The following is a 12,877-nucleotide window of genomic DNA, read 5'->3' as shown; positions in this document are numbered from 1 at the left end:
GCAAAGACGGCCTAAGAAAAATTAAGTGCTACTTTTAACCAGGGTCTACTTGTTTTCATGGGTACCTATAAAGATATCAGTTATTTTGATTCATGTGTACCTCCCCTTTCTATCCACAGAAAAGAGTTATGTCTGTGCTTTATATCTAAGATAATGACATACTGGTACAGTATTCCAAAACTTTTGGAAAGGTTCTGATAGACTTGAAGCAGGAATACTGTAAGAGCACAGAGGGATCACTACGTTCCAAAGAGCAATTGAGTAGATTTTGGTGAGGATCAGAATACAGGTCTGGATCAGAGATTTTATTAGTGATTTAGTATTTTTGCTAACAAGTAAAGTATTGACAGAAAACTGCAGTTACTGTTGCTTGCAAAAGTATAGGTGAATTCCTTAGAGCATTTGGTAATAATGTCCTATTATTTGAAAAGATATGAAGGTCTTATTGATAGGAATTTTTAATTACTGACTGTTTTGTTTTTATATTGTACTGTGATTACTATATTAGTCCATGTGTCTTCAAATGGAATTTGTGACAAATAGGATGAAGAACACTACAGTATTTGGTAAGGGAGTAGACTTACCAGAGAGAAAGATAGAAAATTTTGTCTTTATTGGAAGCCTGCAACTCGACCAAATATTCTACTTATAGAATATAAATCTTTACATTTATGTTTCAGGACTTGGTTTAATTGTCTTGACAGGTAAATAGGCTTTGAGAAACCAGGGCATGTATCTAAAAAACAAAGATTTATTTTATATGTTTTTGGTTGTTGAAAACTTGATTTTTGGTTATGTTATTATTTGCTAAGAATATAATTTGCAGACAAAACATTGACTAAGTTATTAACCTTGTTTGATATTTTGTCAGTATATTAGGCTTTTCTTAGTCATGAAAAGATATTTACCAAATCTGTAGGGTTTTTATTTTTTTTTTGTAGGCTTTTTATATTTTTTCATTGTGATTAAAATTCAACACAGTATAGGACAGAAGTACACATTTATTGTGAATCACCTAACAATTCAAAATCGGAGAACTGTAATGTTGAGTTTTCTGTTATGAAATGATAGTTGGGTTGTCGCCTCAACAAACACTAGGGAAATATGGGATGCTGAGCAGTATATCATATTCAGGTTATTATTTTGCAACTTTAGCTATGCTGTACACCATATTCTGGTAACTACTTTACGCAGTTGCATGCTGTGCACACTTTTTGGTTTTTAATTTATGTAAGTGTATGGTCATCTGCTCAAAAGTTAGTTTCTCTGTTGGTGATGAGCAGCGGGGAATGTGCTGTAGTGTGTAGTATGATATTGAAGAAATGCAAAATATAATTTTGTCACAGTGTTTATGAACTTTAGGCATAAGAGCCTTTTCAACTTTTGGACTTTAGGCATAAGAACCTTTTCAACTTTTGATTATGCTAACATGCTTATTAGAATATCTTTTTGTGATCAAGTTATTTTTTCCCCTTAGGAGTTTTGCTCATGGAAATAAATGTTAACTTGCATAATCTTGGAAAGTGATTGCCATTCCCCTTATTGTGTTCATTCTAACTTAATGTAGCATTTTAGCCAGTTGTGTATGTGCTTGAGATTTGAAGATCTAACACTTGTATGTTACATTATATACCATGTACCTCTAATACACAGCAGTTGAAGCTAATCATAATTTTTCATGAAGCGTGAAGTCTGTGTTCTTTTAAGTAAGAGTTTATAGCATTTGTAACTATAAAATTTCAATATAGGAATTTTGTAAATGAAATCCATTTCCATGTTCATTATGGGAAGATTATTGCATTAAGATTTTTTTTCTTTTCTCATTTTGCCACATCAGAATCAGGTGCAGTTAAAGCACAGGACCTTCCAGCACTTATGCAAGTCTTGGAAGGCCGATCTCCAAATGTTGATCTTGCTAATCTAGACCCAGAAACTCAGAAATTACTGGAGGGTCTGGATTTATCTGTGAGCTTCTCTGGAATTAGCAATGTGTCATCAGGTGGAAGTTTTTTGAGGGTAGGCAGAAGAAGTGGAAAAAGTCATGCATACAGCGTTCTCAAAGGTAGTCATGGTGACATTACAGAAGTATCTGGAGTTTCAACTTCAGGAATTTGGCCCCTTGACTCCAAAGAGAACAAAGAATCTGGTAAAAGTGTTAAGGCAGATCATCTTGCTCAAGATTCATCTAAGCAAGGAACAAAGAAAATTCCTCCTGAATTAGTTACTCCAACGAAGATTCCACTTCCTCAATCCACTGCCAGGGTGCCTTCAAAAGCTTGCCGAAGTCTGTTGGTAGAAAAACCAACTTCATTGTTAGAAACAGATGTACCTACAAGCTGCCAGGCACTTGAAAATTCTATGGTCAAGCCAGAAAAATTGTTTCCAGGGAAATCATCTGGTGAAGGTAAACTCTCTCTCTCTCTCTTTCTCTCTATTAGTGTAAAATGTTTAAGTAAAATAAGAAGTAGATGATACAAGGTACTGTACAGGAAATAAAGGAAAATTATCAAACAAGATAATATTCAACTCAGGGAAAGGGATACAGTTATCAGATACACTAGTTTATAGAAGACTTGCATTGTGTCCATCTATATCCCACACACGCTCCACAGCTGTGTTATCTTACAAACATAATTGGAGAAGCAAAACAAATAATAAAAGCAGGAATAGTGGTGGACAAAATCATATCATTTGGAATGAATCTTACCTACTGTTGAAGTTAGCTTATATTTTCATGCCATTGGGTGCGATTGACTTATGAAATAAAACAAAATAACACTTGGCTGACCTACTAGGACTGTCCCTGTAATCACCTGTTTCCCACCAGGTGGCACGGGAATGTTTATGTTCATGTCAGAATTCTTCATGCTGTGTCCTTATGCATATGGTGTGAATCAGCTTTAGTAAAAAATTTTATGATTTCTGGCTGATTTTCTCCCTTATGGTATTGTGCTTGTTTTCTGTTTTTGCATTATGTCATCTACAACAAACAGAGATGAAAGCATTAGACTGTATTGGAAAGAGCTTGTGGAAACCTAAGCCTAGCTGTTGAGGCACGATCTGATGAGAGGGGAAATTTTGTGAAGTATCAGGGGGAAAATAATAGGTAAGTGAGAAATATCCTTTCATTATGGTTAGAAATTTTACCATATATATTATTGGGAAGATTCACTCCCCCCCCATATTGATCGACCTTTTTCGGTTTCCCCCATGTAAGAGGGAAGGTGTTGGAGTCTTTGCGTCTCTCTGTAGCCTGCCCTCTGGATTGCCCTGGGTCCACTGGCCTGCTCTGCAGACAGGGAACCATGGCATGTCTCAGGACCAAGGTTTGCACCCTTCACCTTTCGAAATAGTGGCTCTTCCTCTTCTGCTGCTTACTTATCTAGAGTGAGTTAGCCTGGTGATAGAACAGCTCTTGCTTCTTGGTAACTGCCTCTTAAGCGTTGTGCAGACAGCTCTGGCAGTCATCAAGGTTATTTGGTGATATCATGCAAGAACCCTCTGCCTTCCCCACTCAGCCATCCAGTACTTACTACTGGCATTTTGTATGTCACCTTCTCTGGCATTTTTTTTACCTCGTCATCGTCCGTAGATTGCCATTTTCTTCTGTCTCAGTTCCTCCGCTTAGATTTTAAGGGTTTCAACCATGATTTGGTTGATTCTCCTTTAGTATATAAGTGGTGCTTAGCTCGCATTGTTCCAGTTCACTAACTTTTTCCAAAGATGAATCCGTTGACCAGCCCCCTTTAGTTTACTTGTACCTCGGCTCCTGTTAAATGAGTAAGAAGTTAACACTGATTATGGTGAGGTGCACTATCATGGAAGTAGAACCTGTGGGAAATGGATGAACAATCAAAAGAGAAGGCTAGGAAACTGTTTAGTGTTAAATAGCTCTGCATCTATCACAAACAGTGCATTGTACTCGCAACTGTGTTTGTAGAGTGAGCTCGTATGAATCAACCAACCTAGGCGGGGTGCAGGCATGTTGCTGTCTTAATTAGCAACAAAAACTCCCTCAACCTGAGGGTCCACCCCACGCCTAACCTACTAGGAGGGCAGGAGGTCAAGGAAGCAATACGAGCCTATCAATATGAAAGGCAAGGGAAGAAACCCACACAACAATCCAATAAAAAAAAAAAAAAAAAAACAAATATACACAATATACATAAAATATATATTCCAAGAATAATGTGCTCATGCGAGGTGCGTAGCCTAGCTCCGAGGAGCGGCCAGACAATCGAGCTGACGCTACCCTGAAGGAACAAGGCAACAAAATACGTATACACCAACGCAAGTATATGATAATAATAATAATGGTAAATAAGTAAGACCAACGTGGGAACTCATCCCGGAGGGGAAACCTAAGCGGGGAATGACGGGAACCCTATAGAGGGAACCCGCCATGAGGGTCAGTCATACAAAAACAAAACTCCAATAAAACACCCGCCCAGGAAACACCGCCAGGATGAGATCCATGGGGGAAAAGATAAGTAATATAATGACAAAGAGACAACCCGAACAGAATAAACTGGAAGGGCAATCTCACGGTCGACATGGCTGGCTGGGGGATGCCGTGGCGTCATAAACAACAATCCCATATATGTGAAATACGGACTGATGCAGCCACAGTTATCGTAAAAACCCCACAATAAGATGGTACTTAACTTAGAGATGGTGAAACTGCTTGAAGACATGACGAAAAAGCAGGAAACACCCAAAAATTCACAAGCACAAAAATTCTTGGTGACGACGATCACGTGCTAGAAAATGGAATGAATGTAGGTGGCGCTGGTGTCGCCGGCCTGGCGGGCGCATGAGCGTGGGGGCTGGAACGGCTCACCGCTCTCTTCGAGGGGTTTTGACATGGGGATATCTATCGAGTGTGGCTCTGTGGTTGTGATCCTTTCACTCACCCTTGGTTATACCGACGTCTCCTCTGTGGAAGACGCTCGATCTGGGGGTAGTAACCCCAGCATTCCTGAAAGCTCTTTTTTCTCTGGTATATCTAGCATTTTATACCTAGAAATTCGTGTTAGTATGGAATTTCACCGGGTGACACAGGGCCTTCCTCAGAAATAGATTTTTCCTTTGTCAAAATCCCTTTTTCTTCTGTCTCAGTTCCTCCGCTTAGATTTTATGGGTTTCAACCATGATTTGGTTGATTCTCCTTTAGTATATAAGTGGTGCTTAGCTCGCATTGTTCCAGTTCACTAACTTTTTCCGAAGATGAATCCGTTGACCAGCCCCCTTTAGTTTACTTGTACCTCGGCTCCTGTTAAATGAGTAAGAAGTTAACACTGATTATGGTGAGGTGCACTATCATGGAAGTAGAACCTGTGGGAAATGGATGAACAATCAAAAGAGAAGGCTAGGAAACTGTTTAGTGTTAAATAGCTCTGCATCTATCACAAACAGTGCATTGTACTCGCAACTGTGTTTGTAGAGTGAGCTCGTATGAATCAACCAACCTAGGCGGGGTGCAGGCATGTTGCTGGCTTAATCTAAACTACATCTGTTTCCAGTTTTTCAAGCTGCTTAGGACTTAGATATGATATTAGTTTTTTCACCTTCCTCTGTTCAACTTGAAGTTTCAAGTTCTTGGGCCAAGGAAGAGAAGACTCCTTTAATTGGTAAGGTACTTTGGCCTACTTGTGAGATGGAAGTTCCTTTGAATTCAGTATTTTGTTCTTAGCACTACAGCTCGATTACTGCAAGAGTAATACATATACAGTATGTTATATATATATATATATATATATATATATATATATATATATATATATATATATATATATATATATATATATATAATGTATATAATATATATTGTCACAAAGTGATGAAGTACCTGGTTATTACACAAATGTTAAGACTAAAAATTTTACCTCACTTCAGCCAGGCACTTGAAACCTCATAACAATAATATTAGGACTGAATACTCTAAAGGTACAGTGATCCCTTAAAACTTGCTTAAAACTTGAAAAATCAATCTAAATTTATCAAGTTATGGGTGAGGTAACAACTGATAAGTTATAAACAGACTAGGGGAAAAAGGGCATCACTCCATCAAATACTATAATTGTTTCCCTGGTTCTACTTCTCTTTGATAAATACACAGGAGAACTAGTCAGATATATCACTTACCTTGAATACACACACAAATATCTCTTAATCACTGGTGGTCAAAATGAAACACTGTGTTTTCAAAACTTTAAACAGACAAATTTATTTCTAAGTTCGAAAGTTTTAAGTAGAGTTCACAATCTCAAAAAGATTCACTGTTACATGACAACAGTGCAAGATTTAGGTATTTCTTAACCAAGATTAACTCACAAACCTGTAATTTATCAAGAAATCAATTTAATGAAGCAAAATTCAAACAATTAACACTCACTCCAGATTATAATATAAATCTTAATAATTGAAATCAACACAAATGTTCACCGAAATCTTAATAATTGAAATCAACATAAGTATTCACTGAAATCTCAATGAAATCAACACCAACAAAACACTAATTAATCACCAACACAAATTTTTGGAAACACTGTGAAATTGTAAACACTTGAGCATATGGGAATAGTATGAAAACATGGACATACATATAAGAATGAAATATGCAGAAATAAATATACCAACAGCAATTTCACTAAGGCAGAATATGTTTAAAGATTATATCAATCTTTCAAAAGATTACCTTCACTTTTAAAAAAATTAAACTCACCTCTTACTAACATCACAACTATCTTTCACCAAGACAACACCTCAGTTTTAAACATGATACAGTACAATTAAATAACCACATTACCTTACTCCATTTTGTAATCTATAAAACGAGAAACTGTTGTTTTGCTTATAACCAAATCGGATAACAACAGCCGTTTTGCTTGTATTTCAACCATCTTACGGTAGTAACCAGTTACCATAGTTATGCTACAAAAAAATGATGTTAAGTAGAACAGGGCTGATATATTTTTACATTAAACCCTTATTTGGTATGGATAAAAGATTGGCAAGAAAATATACAGCTAAATTTAAGCTGCAAGTTGTAGCTGAAGCTGAGAAAACAATGTTTAAGCTGTTAATGGCTATAAATTATCGTGCATCAGCAACATCAATGAAACTCGGCTGTAATTAAAATTGGAAAGTATTTTAATCAAAACTATTGGGCATGAAAGAACACATTACTGCTGTTTTTACGCCGATAAACGATAAATACGTAAAGCTCGTATTATGATGAAATCAAGTGAAAATAGTGAACAGAATCTTGATTTTTTTATACACAAAACAAACATGCCCCCAAACAGCCAACATCATCTGTTAACGAAAAAAATCATTAAATTAATTTCACAACGAGACATATTTAAGTTATATTTCGACTTAAAAACAGTTTGTATAATGAAAAATAACCTTGCCCCATATAAATAAAGTACAGGCAGTGCCCAGTTATTGGCAATCCGGTTTTACGGGGCTTGTGTAGTGATGACGATAACTGGATTTTCAGCACCAATATGCTCCGATCCTCGGTTATCAGCGCTGATTCCCACTTATCGGCAGCGCCGATAACCCGATATAAGCACTGATAACCAGGGATTGGCACTATTATTGCCGATTTTCAGTAATCGTCATGCTGTCGTGAACGGAACCCCTGCAGATAACCGGGGACTGCCTGTACAGTATCTAGAGATTCATTTACACTTCTAGGAGCAAGGAAAGTGCTCTGAACTGAGTTAAATATGGCAAAATAAACTTACTGTGTACAGTAAACCCCCCGTATTTTGTTCTCATGATTCGCGGACTCACCCATTCACGGATTTCTGTGGAACGTATGCTGTACACATTATTTGTGGGAAATTTGCCCATTTGCGGTATTTTTCACTGAGAAATTTTCACTAATTACCGTATTTTCATATCATTTTTATGACTAAATGCACTTTTTATGGTAAAGCTATTAAAATACTCGGGTATCAGGATTTTTAGAGATTTTTTTTATTTGAACTATCAAAATATATAGGTCTAAGTGTTTTTAGAGGGATTTCAAGTATTCACGGATTTTAGCTATTCGCGGAGGGCGTGTGGTACACATCCCCCACCAATACTGTAATCGGTTTTCAGACCAAAACATTGATCACTATGATCGCAATTTATAATACAAAAGTAATATAAGAATACTGTATATACAATATTATTGGATACAGTGAAGTAAAGCATAACATTATAAAAGATCCATTGAAAAGATGCATATTCGTTATGTTGATGTTTGTGTAATAAGATATTAATATGTGAATATAGAGTACAGTATAGTGTAGGCTAAGTAATTCTTGTTTGTTATTCAATTTCTCTTTGTATTGAATTATCGTAAGTCACTCTGCATGAACCTCCAGAATTATCTGATGCTAATAATTACTGTCAGTTATGGGCTTTCGACTTGGGCACAGGAGTCACTAGTACTCTGTGAGATAGTCCTTTTCCCCTTTGAGGATCCTCTGACAAGTCTCACTACGAGGGCCTTACACCCTGTTGTGGTTCCAACATATGGCAACAGTACTTGCCAATAAGGATCACATAAGGGGCAGGAATGTTGAGAAGGTTTTTTCCCCTCATTAAAAAGCTTTTAGTTGGCTTGGCTGAGCATTGCTTCTCTGGCTGCACTAATCCACTTCCTCATTCAATGTGGTAGTCAGCTAACTTTAACAGTAGGTGAGATTCATTCTAAATAATGATAATTTTCATGATTAAATTAATTATTTGGATACTTACTTACTGTTGAAATGGAAACCCACCCAGCCTCCCCACATCTTAGTGGGTAGTCATGAAGATTCTGATAACGTAAACATTCCAGCACCACCTGGTAGGAAACAGTCCTAGCAGGTTAGCCAAGTGTTATTTTGTTTTATTTTGTATGCCGATTACACCTAATGGCACGAAGATATAAGCTAACTTTAACAGTAGATAAGTATCCAAATAATTAATTTTATCATGAAAATTATCATTTAGTGTTCATAATATCCACCTTTATTGCAAGTAGCCTGATAGATGAAAACAGTTAGTTACATATATTCAAAAGGGTTTGTTCAGGCATAGTCTTATAAACACCTTGATCATCTGAAAAGAAAAATATTAACATCCTAATAGTTAATATGGGGGCTTACTGTAATCGATTTCCAAACCAAAACATTGATTGCTATGATGGCAATTTATAATACAAAAGCAATATAAGAATATATTCAATGTTATTGGGTACAGTGAAGTAAAGCGTAACATTTTAAAAGATCCATGGAAAAGATGCATATTCGTTATGTTGATGTTTGTATAATACGATATTAATATGTGAATATAGAGTACAGTATAATGTAGGCTAGGCTACCATATATGTATACGATATACCATAGTGTAGGCTAAGTTAATTCTTGTTTGTTATTCAATTTCTCTTTGTATTGAGTTATCATAAGTCACTCTGCATGAACCTCCAGAATTAGCTGATAATAATAATTACTATACCATGTATGTATAGAGTACAGTATACTTTATAGTGTAGGCTAGGCTCCCATATAAGTAAACATGGTACTAAATACCCTAACCTAGTGTAGGCTAGCCTATATTCGAGATACTTTTTTCCAACAAACGATATAGGATAATACCTGTATATGCATTTTTGGAGTTTTTTGTGTTTGAATGATCAAAATAGGCAGTTCTAAGTGTTTCTAGAAGGGTTTTAAGTATTCACAGATTTTAGCTACTCACAGGGAGGTGTGGTACGCATCCCCTGCAAATACAGGTGGTTCACTGTACTCAGGTGAGCCGAACTACCTTTCAGTTCAGAGATTTACTCAGAATCCTCCTTCCAAAAGTGAATCTCCCTTATGTAAAGACTGAGGGTTTTCTTACCACCCCTCATACTCTTACTTGGGCCAAAAGGTAAACTGTTTAGAACTGAATGTACACCGACTTGGTGGGCGGTGCTTCCTCCCCTACCATCAGTAACTGTTACCATAACCACCTTGCAAAAGTATTAATGATCGAATTTCCAGCTCACTGAAACTTATCTCATGTGTAAAGACCTAAGGTTTGTATGTTAGCAAAAATACGAATTACTGAAAAAATCTGTCATTTTCTGTTGACTTGTCAGACACGTACTTCCACATCTTGGTACACCTTTAGTCAAAGAAAAGTACTCTTCTGTGTGTTGGAGTTTTTAGCAGGGTGGAGTCATCCACTTGGTATCAGAGTAGTTCTCTTTTTTTTTGGACTACTGGTTTATTCTTACCAATTTGTTTCTGATGACCTTGAGGGTGAAGAATTATGCTTTATGTCTAACCTCAGAATTTGGCATTGTGTTCAATATTGACTAATCTATGCTTTTCCGATCCAGTTAGTTGTTTATCTGGGGATGAAGTTTGTGTCTCTTTTTGGGTTTGTTTTCCAACAGAAAGATAGATAGGCGGTTTTCTACCACTTTTGAGAACTTGAATGTGTTTGCCTGTAGACCTCAAGAACCTTGAGGAGGCAGATTGGGGAGCCATTCTGAGAAACATTTGTTGTCAGGGAATTGGAAGGTAAACCCTACAGCTTTTGGCAGTTTGGAATGGTCTTATGCGAACAGAACATCTAGTCAAAGACAATATGATCACAGTCTTTTCCGACAGTTCAAACTCTCGATTCTTACATAAGACAACAAGAAGAGACAGATCAAGAGGTTTGTTCAGGCTAGCAAAGAAACTGCTTTCTCCTTTGGACAGAGCCCAGCAACATCATTCCTTTACCTCGTTTTGTCCCATTGAAAAACTGTTATTGAAGACCAACTCAGCTGAAAGGGGAAGGTCTTAAGTCAGATAGTCTCCTCTTCCTCATATATGCCAGAAGTTGTGGAACCCCTGGGGAGACCCAAACACCAATCTGTTTACGACTGCCCAAAGCACTACTCTCCCAGTTTACTGCCCTCCATGCCAGGATCCTCAGGCATGGGTAGTTGATATCTTCCTTCAGAATGGTCGATTGTAGACCTTTATGTTTTTCCTCTGTTTGCTGTTTTGAAGAAATGCTCAGCAAGTTATGAGTTTTGCAGAACACAAGGATGATTTTGTTAGCGCATTGGTGGCCCCAAAGGAATGGTTCCCCTAACTTCCTTTCCTGGTGGTAGATGTTCCTCGTCTTCTTCCATTCAGGAAAGATCTTTTCAGACCTGCACATGCTTCATCTGACTGCGTGGGGATTGTCATTGTCTGTTACAACCTAAGGGCATTTTTAGAAATCTTTAAGTCTAGAAGACCCTTCACTGATCTTGGTGCTTGTCCAGAGTGATATCCAGTACCTGTTCACTAGATAGCCTGATTTAAGTCCTGCCTGTGTCTGAGGTACACAAAACAGTTTTCTGTTACAGCAATCAAAGGATACTGCTTTACTCTGCATTCAGTTCTGCATCATGCTGACTGGAATATCACTCACAGTTTAAAGTTTGAAGAGGTTTTCTATCTTTTGTGCTGGAAACTTCAATCATCCTATTATGCTACAATGAAATTTAGCCTTAGTCCTCCAGATTTTAACCTCAGTTTCAAGCCTTTTGATAAGGCATCGCTAATGAACTTTGAAGACACCTTTCTTGTAACTCTTGCTGCTGCAAAGTGTGTTAGTGAGCTTCAAGCCCTTTCTTGTATGTGGGCTTTGTTCTGGTGGCAACCTCTCCTTTCTTTCATTGCCTAGAGAAAAGATATAGCTGTGAAACTTCTCAGATTTGTGACAGTGCCTAATTTAACTGCTTTGGTATGCAATGTTGAAGTGGCTGTCTTATGTCCAGTTAGAACTCTTGAGAGTTTATATTAGTGAACTTAAAGCCCTCACTTGTATTTAGGCTTTGTTCCAGTTGCAACCTCTCTCTTTTTCTTTCATTGCTTAGAGAAAAGATTGGAAGTGAAAGCCCTTCCCAGATTTGTGACGGTGCTTAATTTAACTGCTTTGGTAGGCAAGGAAGAAGTAGCTGTCTTTTGTCCAGTTAGAACTCTTAAGCGTTTACCTGGACAAATATAAACCTTTAAGAGGAGGAGTTAAGTATTTATCTGTGGTCTTAAGAAACCAAACACTTCTATGACCAGGAATGCTTAAGTCAATGCACACAGAATTGATTCCTCATCTATTACTGTTTTTTAAAATAATCCTCATGGCTTCTGTACTGTGTGCAAATCTTCATTTCCTTTAAAACCTTAAGCTAGAGAAGGTTGTCATGCAGCTCAGGCGAGATGTAACTGTTGTTGACTCATATTATTTGTGAAATGTTCAAATTTAGCATGAAGTGTAAAGACCTTAGTTCTATCATTGTGGTGGGGATGCTTTCTCCTGAACCAAATGTGGTAGTAACCTTGCTTTTTGTCTTTTCAGTAGTTGTTAAATCCTACAACTGAATTATGGGAGCATGAAGGTACACATTGGTGTATAGGAGCGTACCTTCATATATGAAGGTGGTAGTTGTCTGTAGTTTTGGACTGTCAGTTATGGGCTTTCAACTTGGGCACAGGAGTCACTGGTGCTCTATGAGATAGTCCTTTTCCCATGTAAGGATATCCCTGACAAGTCTTGCTACGAGGGCCTTACACCCTGTTGTGGATCCAACATCTGGTGACAGTACTTGCCGCGGTAAGGATCACACAATGGGCAGGAGTGTTGAGAAGGTTTTTTCCCCCCTCATTAAAAAGCTTTTAGTTGGTTTGGCTGAACATTGTTTCTCTGGCTGCACTAACCCACTTCCTCATTCAGTGTGGTAGCCAGTTAACTTTAACAGTAGGTAAGAGTCATTCTAAATATTGTAATGATATTTTTCATGATTAAATTAATTATTTGGATACTTACTATTAAAATGGAAACCCACCCAGCCTCCCCATATCTT

General features: G+C 37.4%; 1 protein-coding gene across 2 annotated transcripts in view; it reads left to right on the top strand.

Annotated features, from left to right (window-relative positions):
* LOC136844459 (uncharacterized) overlaps positions 1-12,877 on the top strand; it is a 264,237-nt gene that overhangs the window by 128,837 nt on the left and 122,523 nt on the right. Inside the window, exon 5 of one of the 2 annotated variants that reach the window (XM_067113713.1) lies at positions 1,838-2,404. The exons of the other annotated variant lie outside the window; for it this stretch is intronic. Within the exon in view, the coding sequence (XP_066969814.1) occupies positions 1,838-2,404 (567 nt within the window). The remainder of the gene's footprint in view (positions 1-1,837; positions 2,405-12,877) is intronic. 2 annotated transcript variants of the gene reach the window in all.

Source organism: Macrobrachium rosenbergii, chromosome 12 (assembly GCF_040412425.1).
Source record: "Macrobrachium rosenbergii isolate ZJJX-2024 chromosome 12, ASM4041242v1, whole genome shotgun sequence".
NCBI lineage: Eukaryota > Metazoa > Arthropoda > Malacostraca > Decapoda > Palaemonidae > Macrobrachium > Macrobrachium rosenbergii.
The sequence above is the reverse complement of the archived record's forward strand: the minus strand, read 5'-3'. Positions and strand labels throughout refer to the sequence as shown.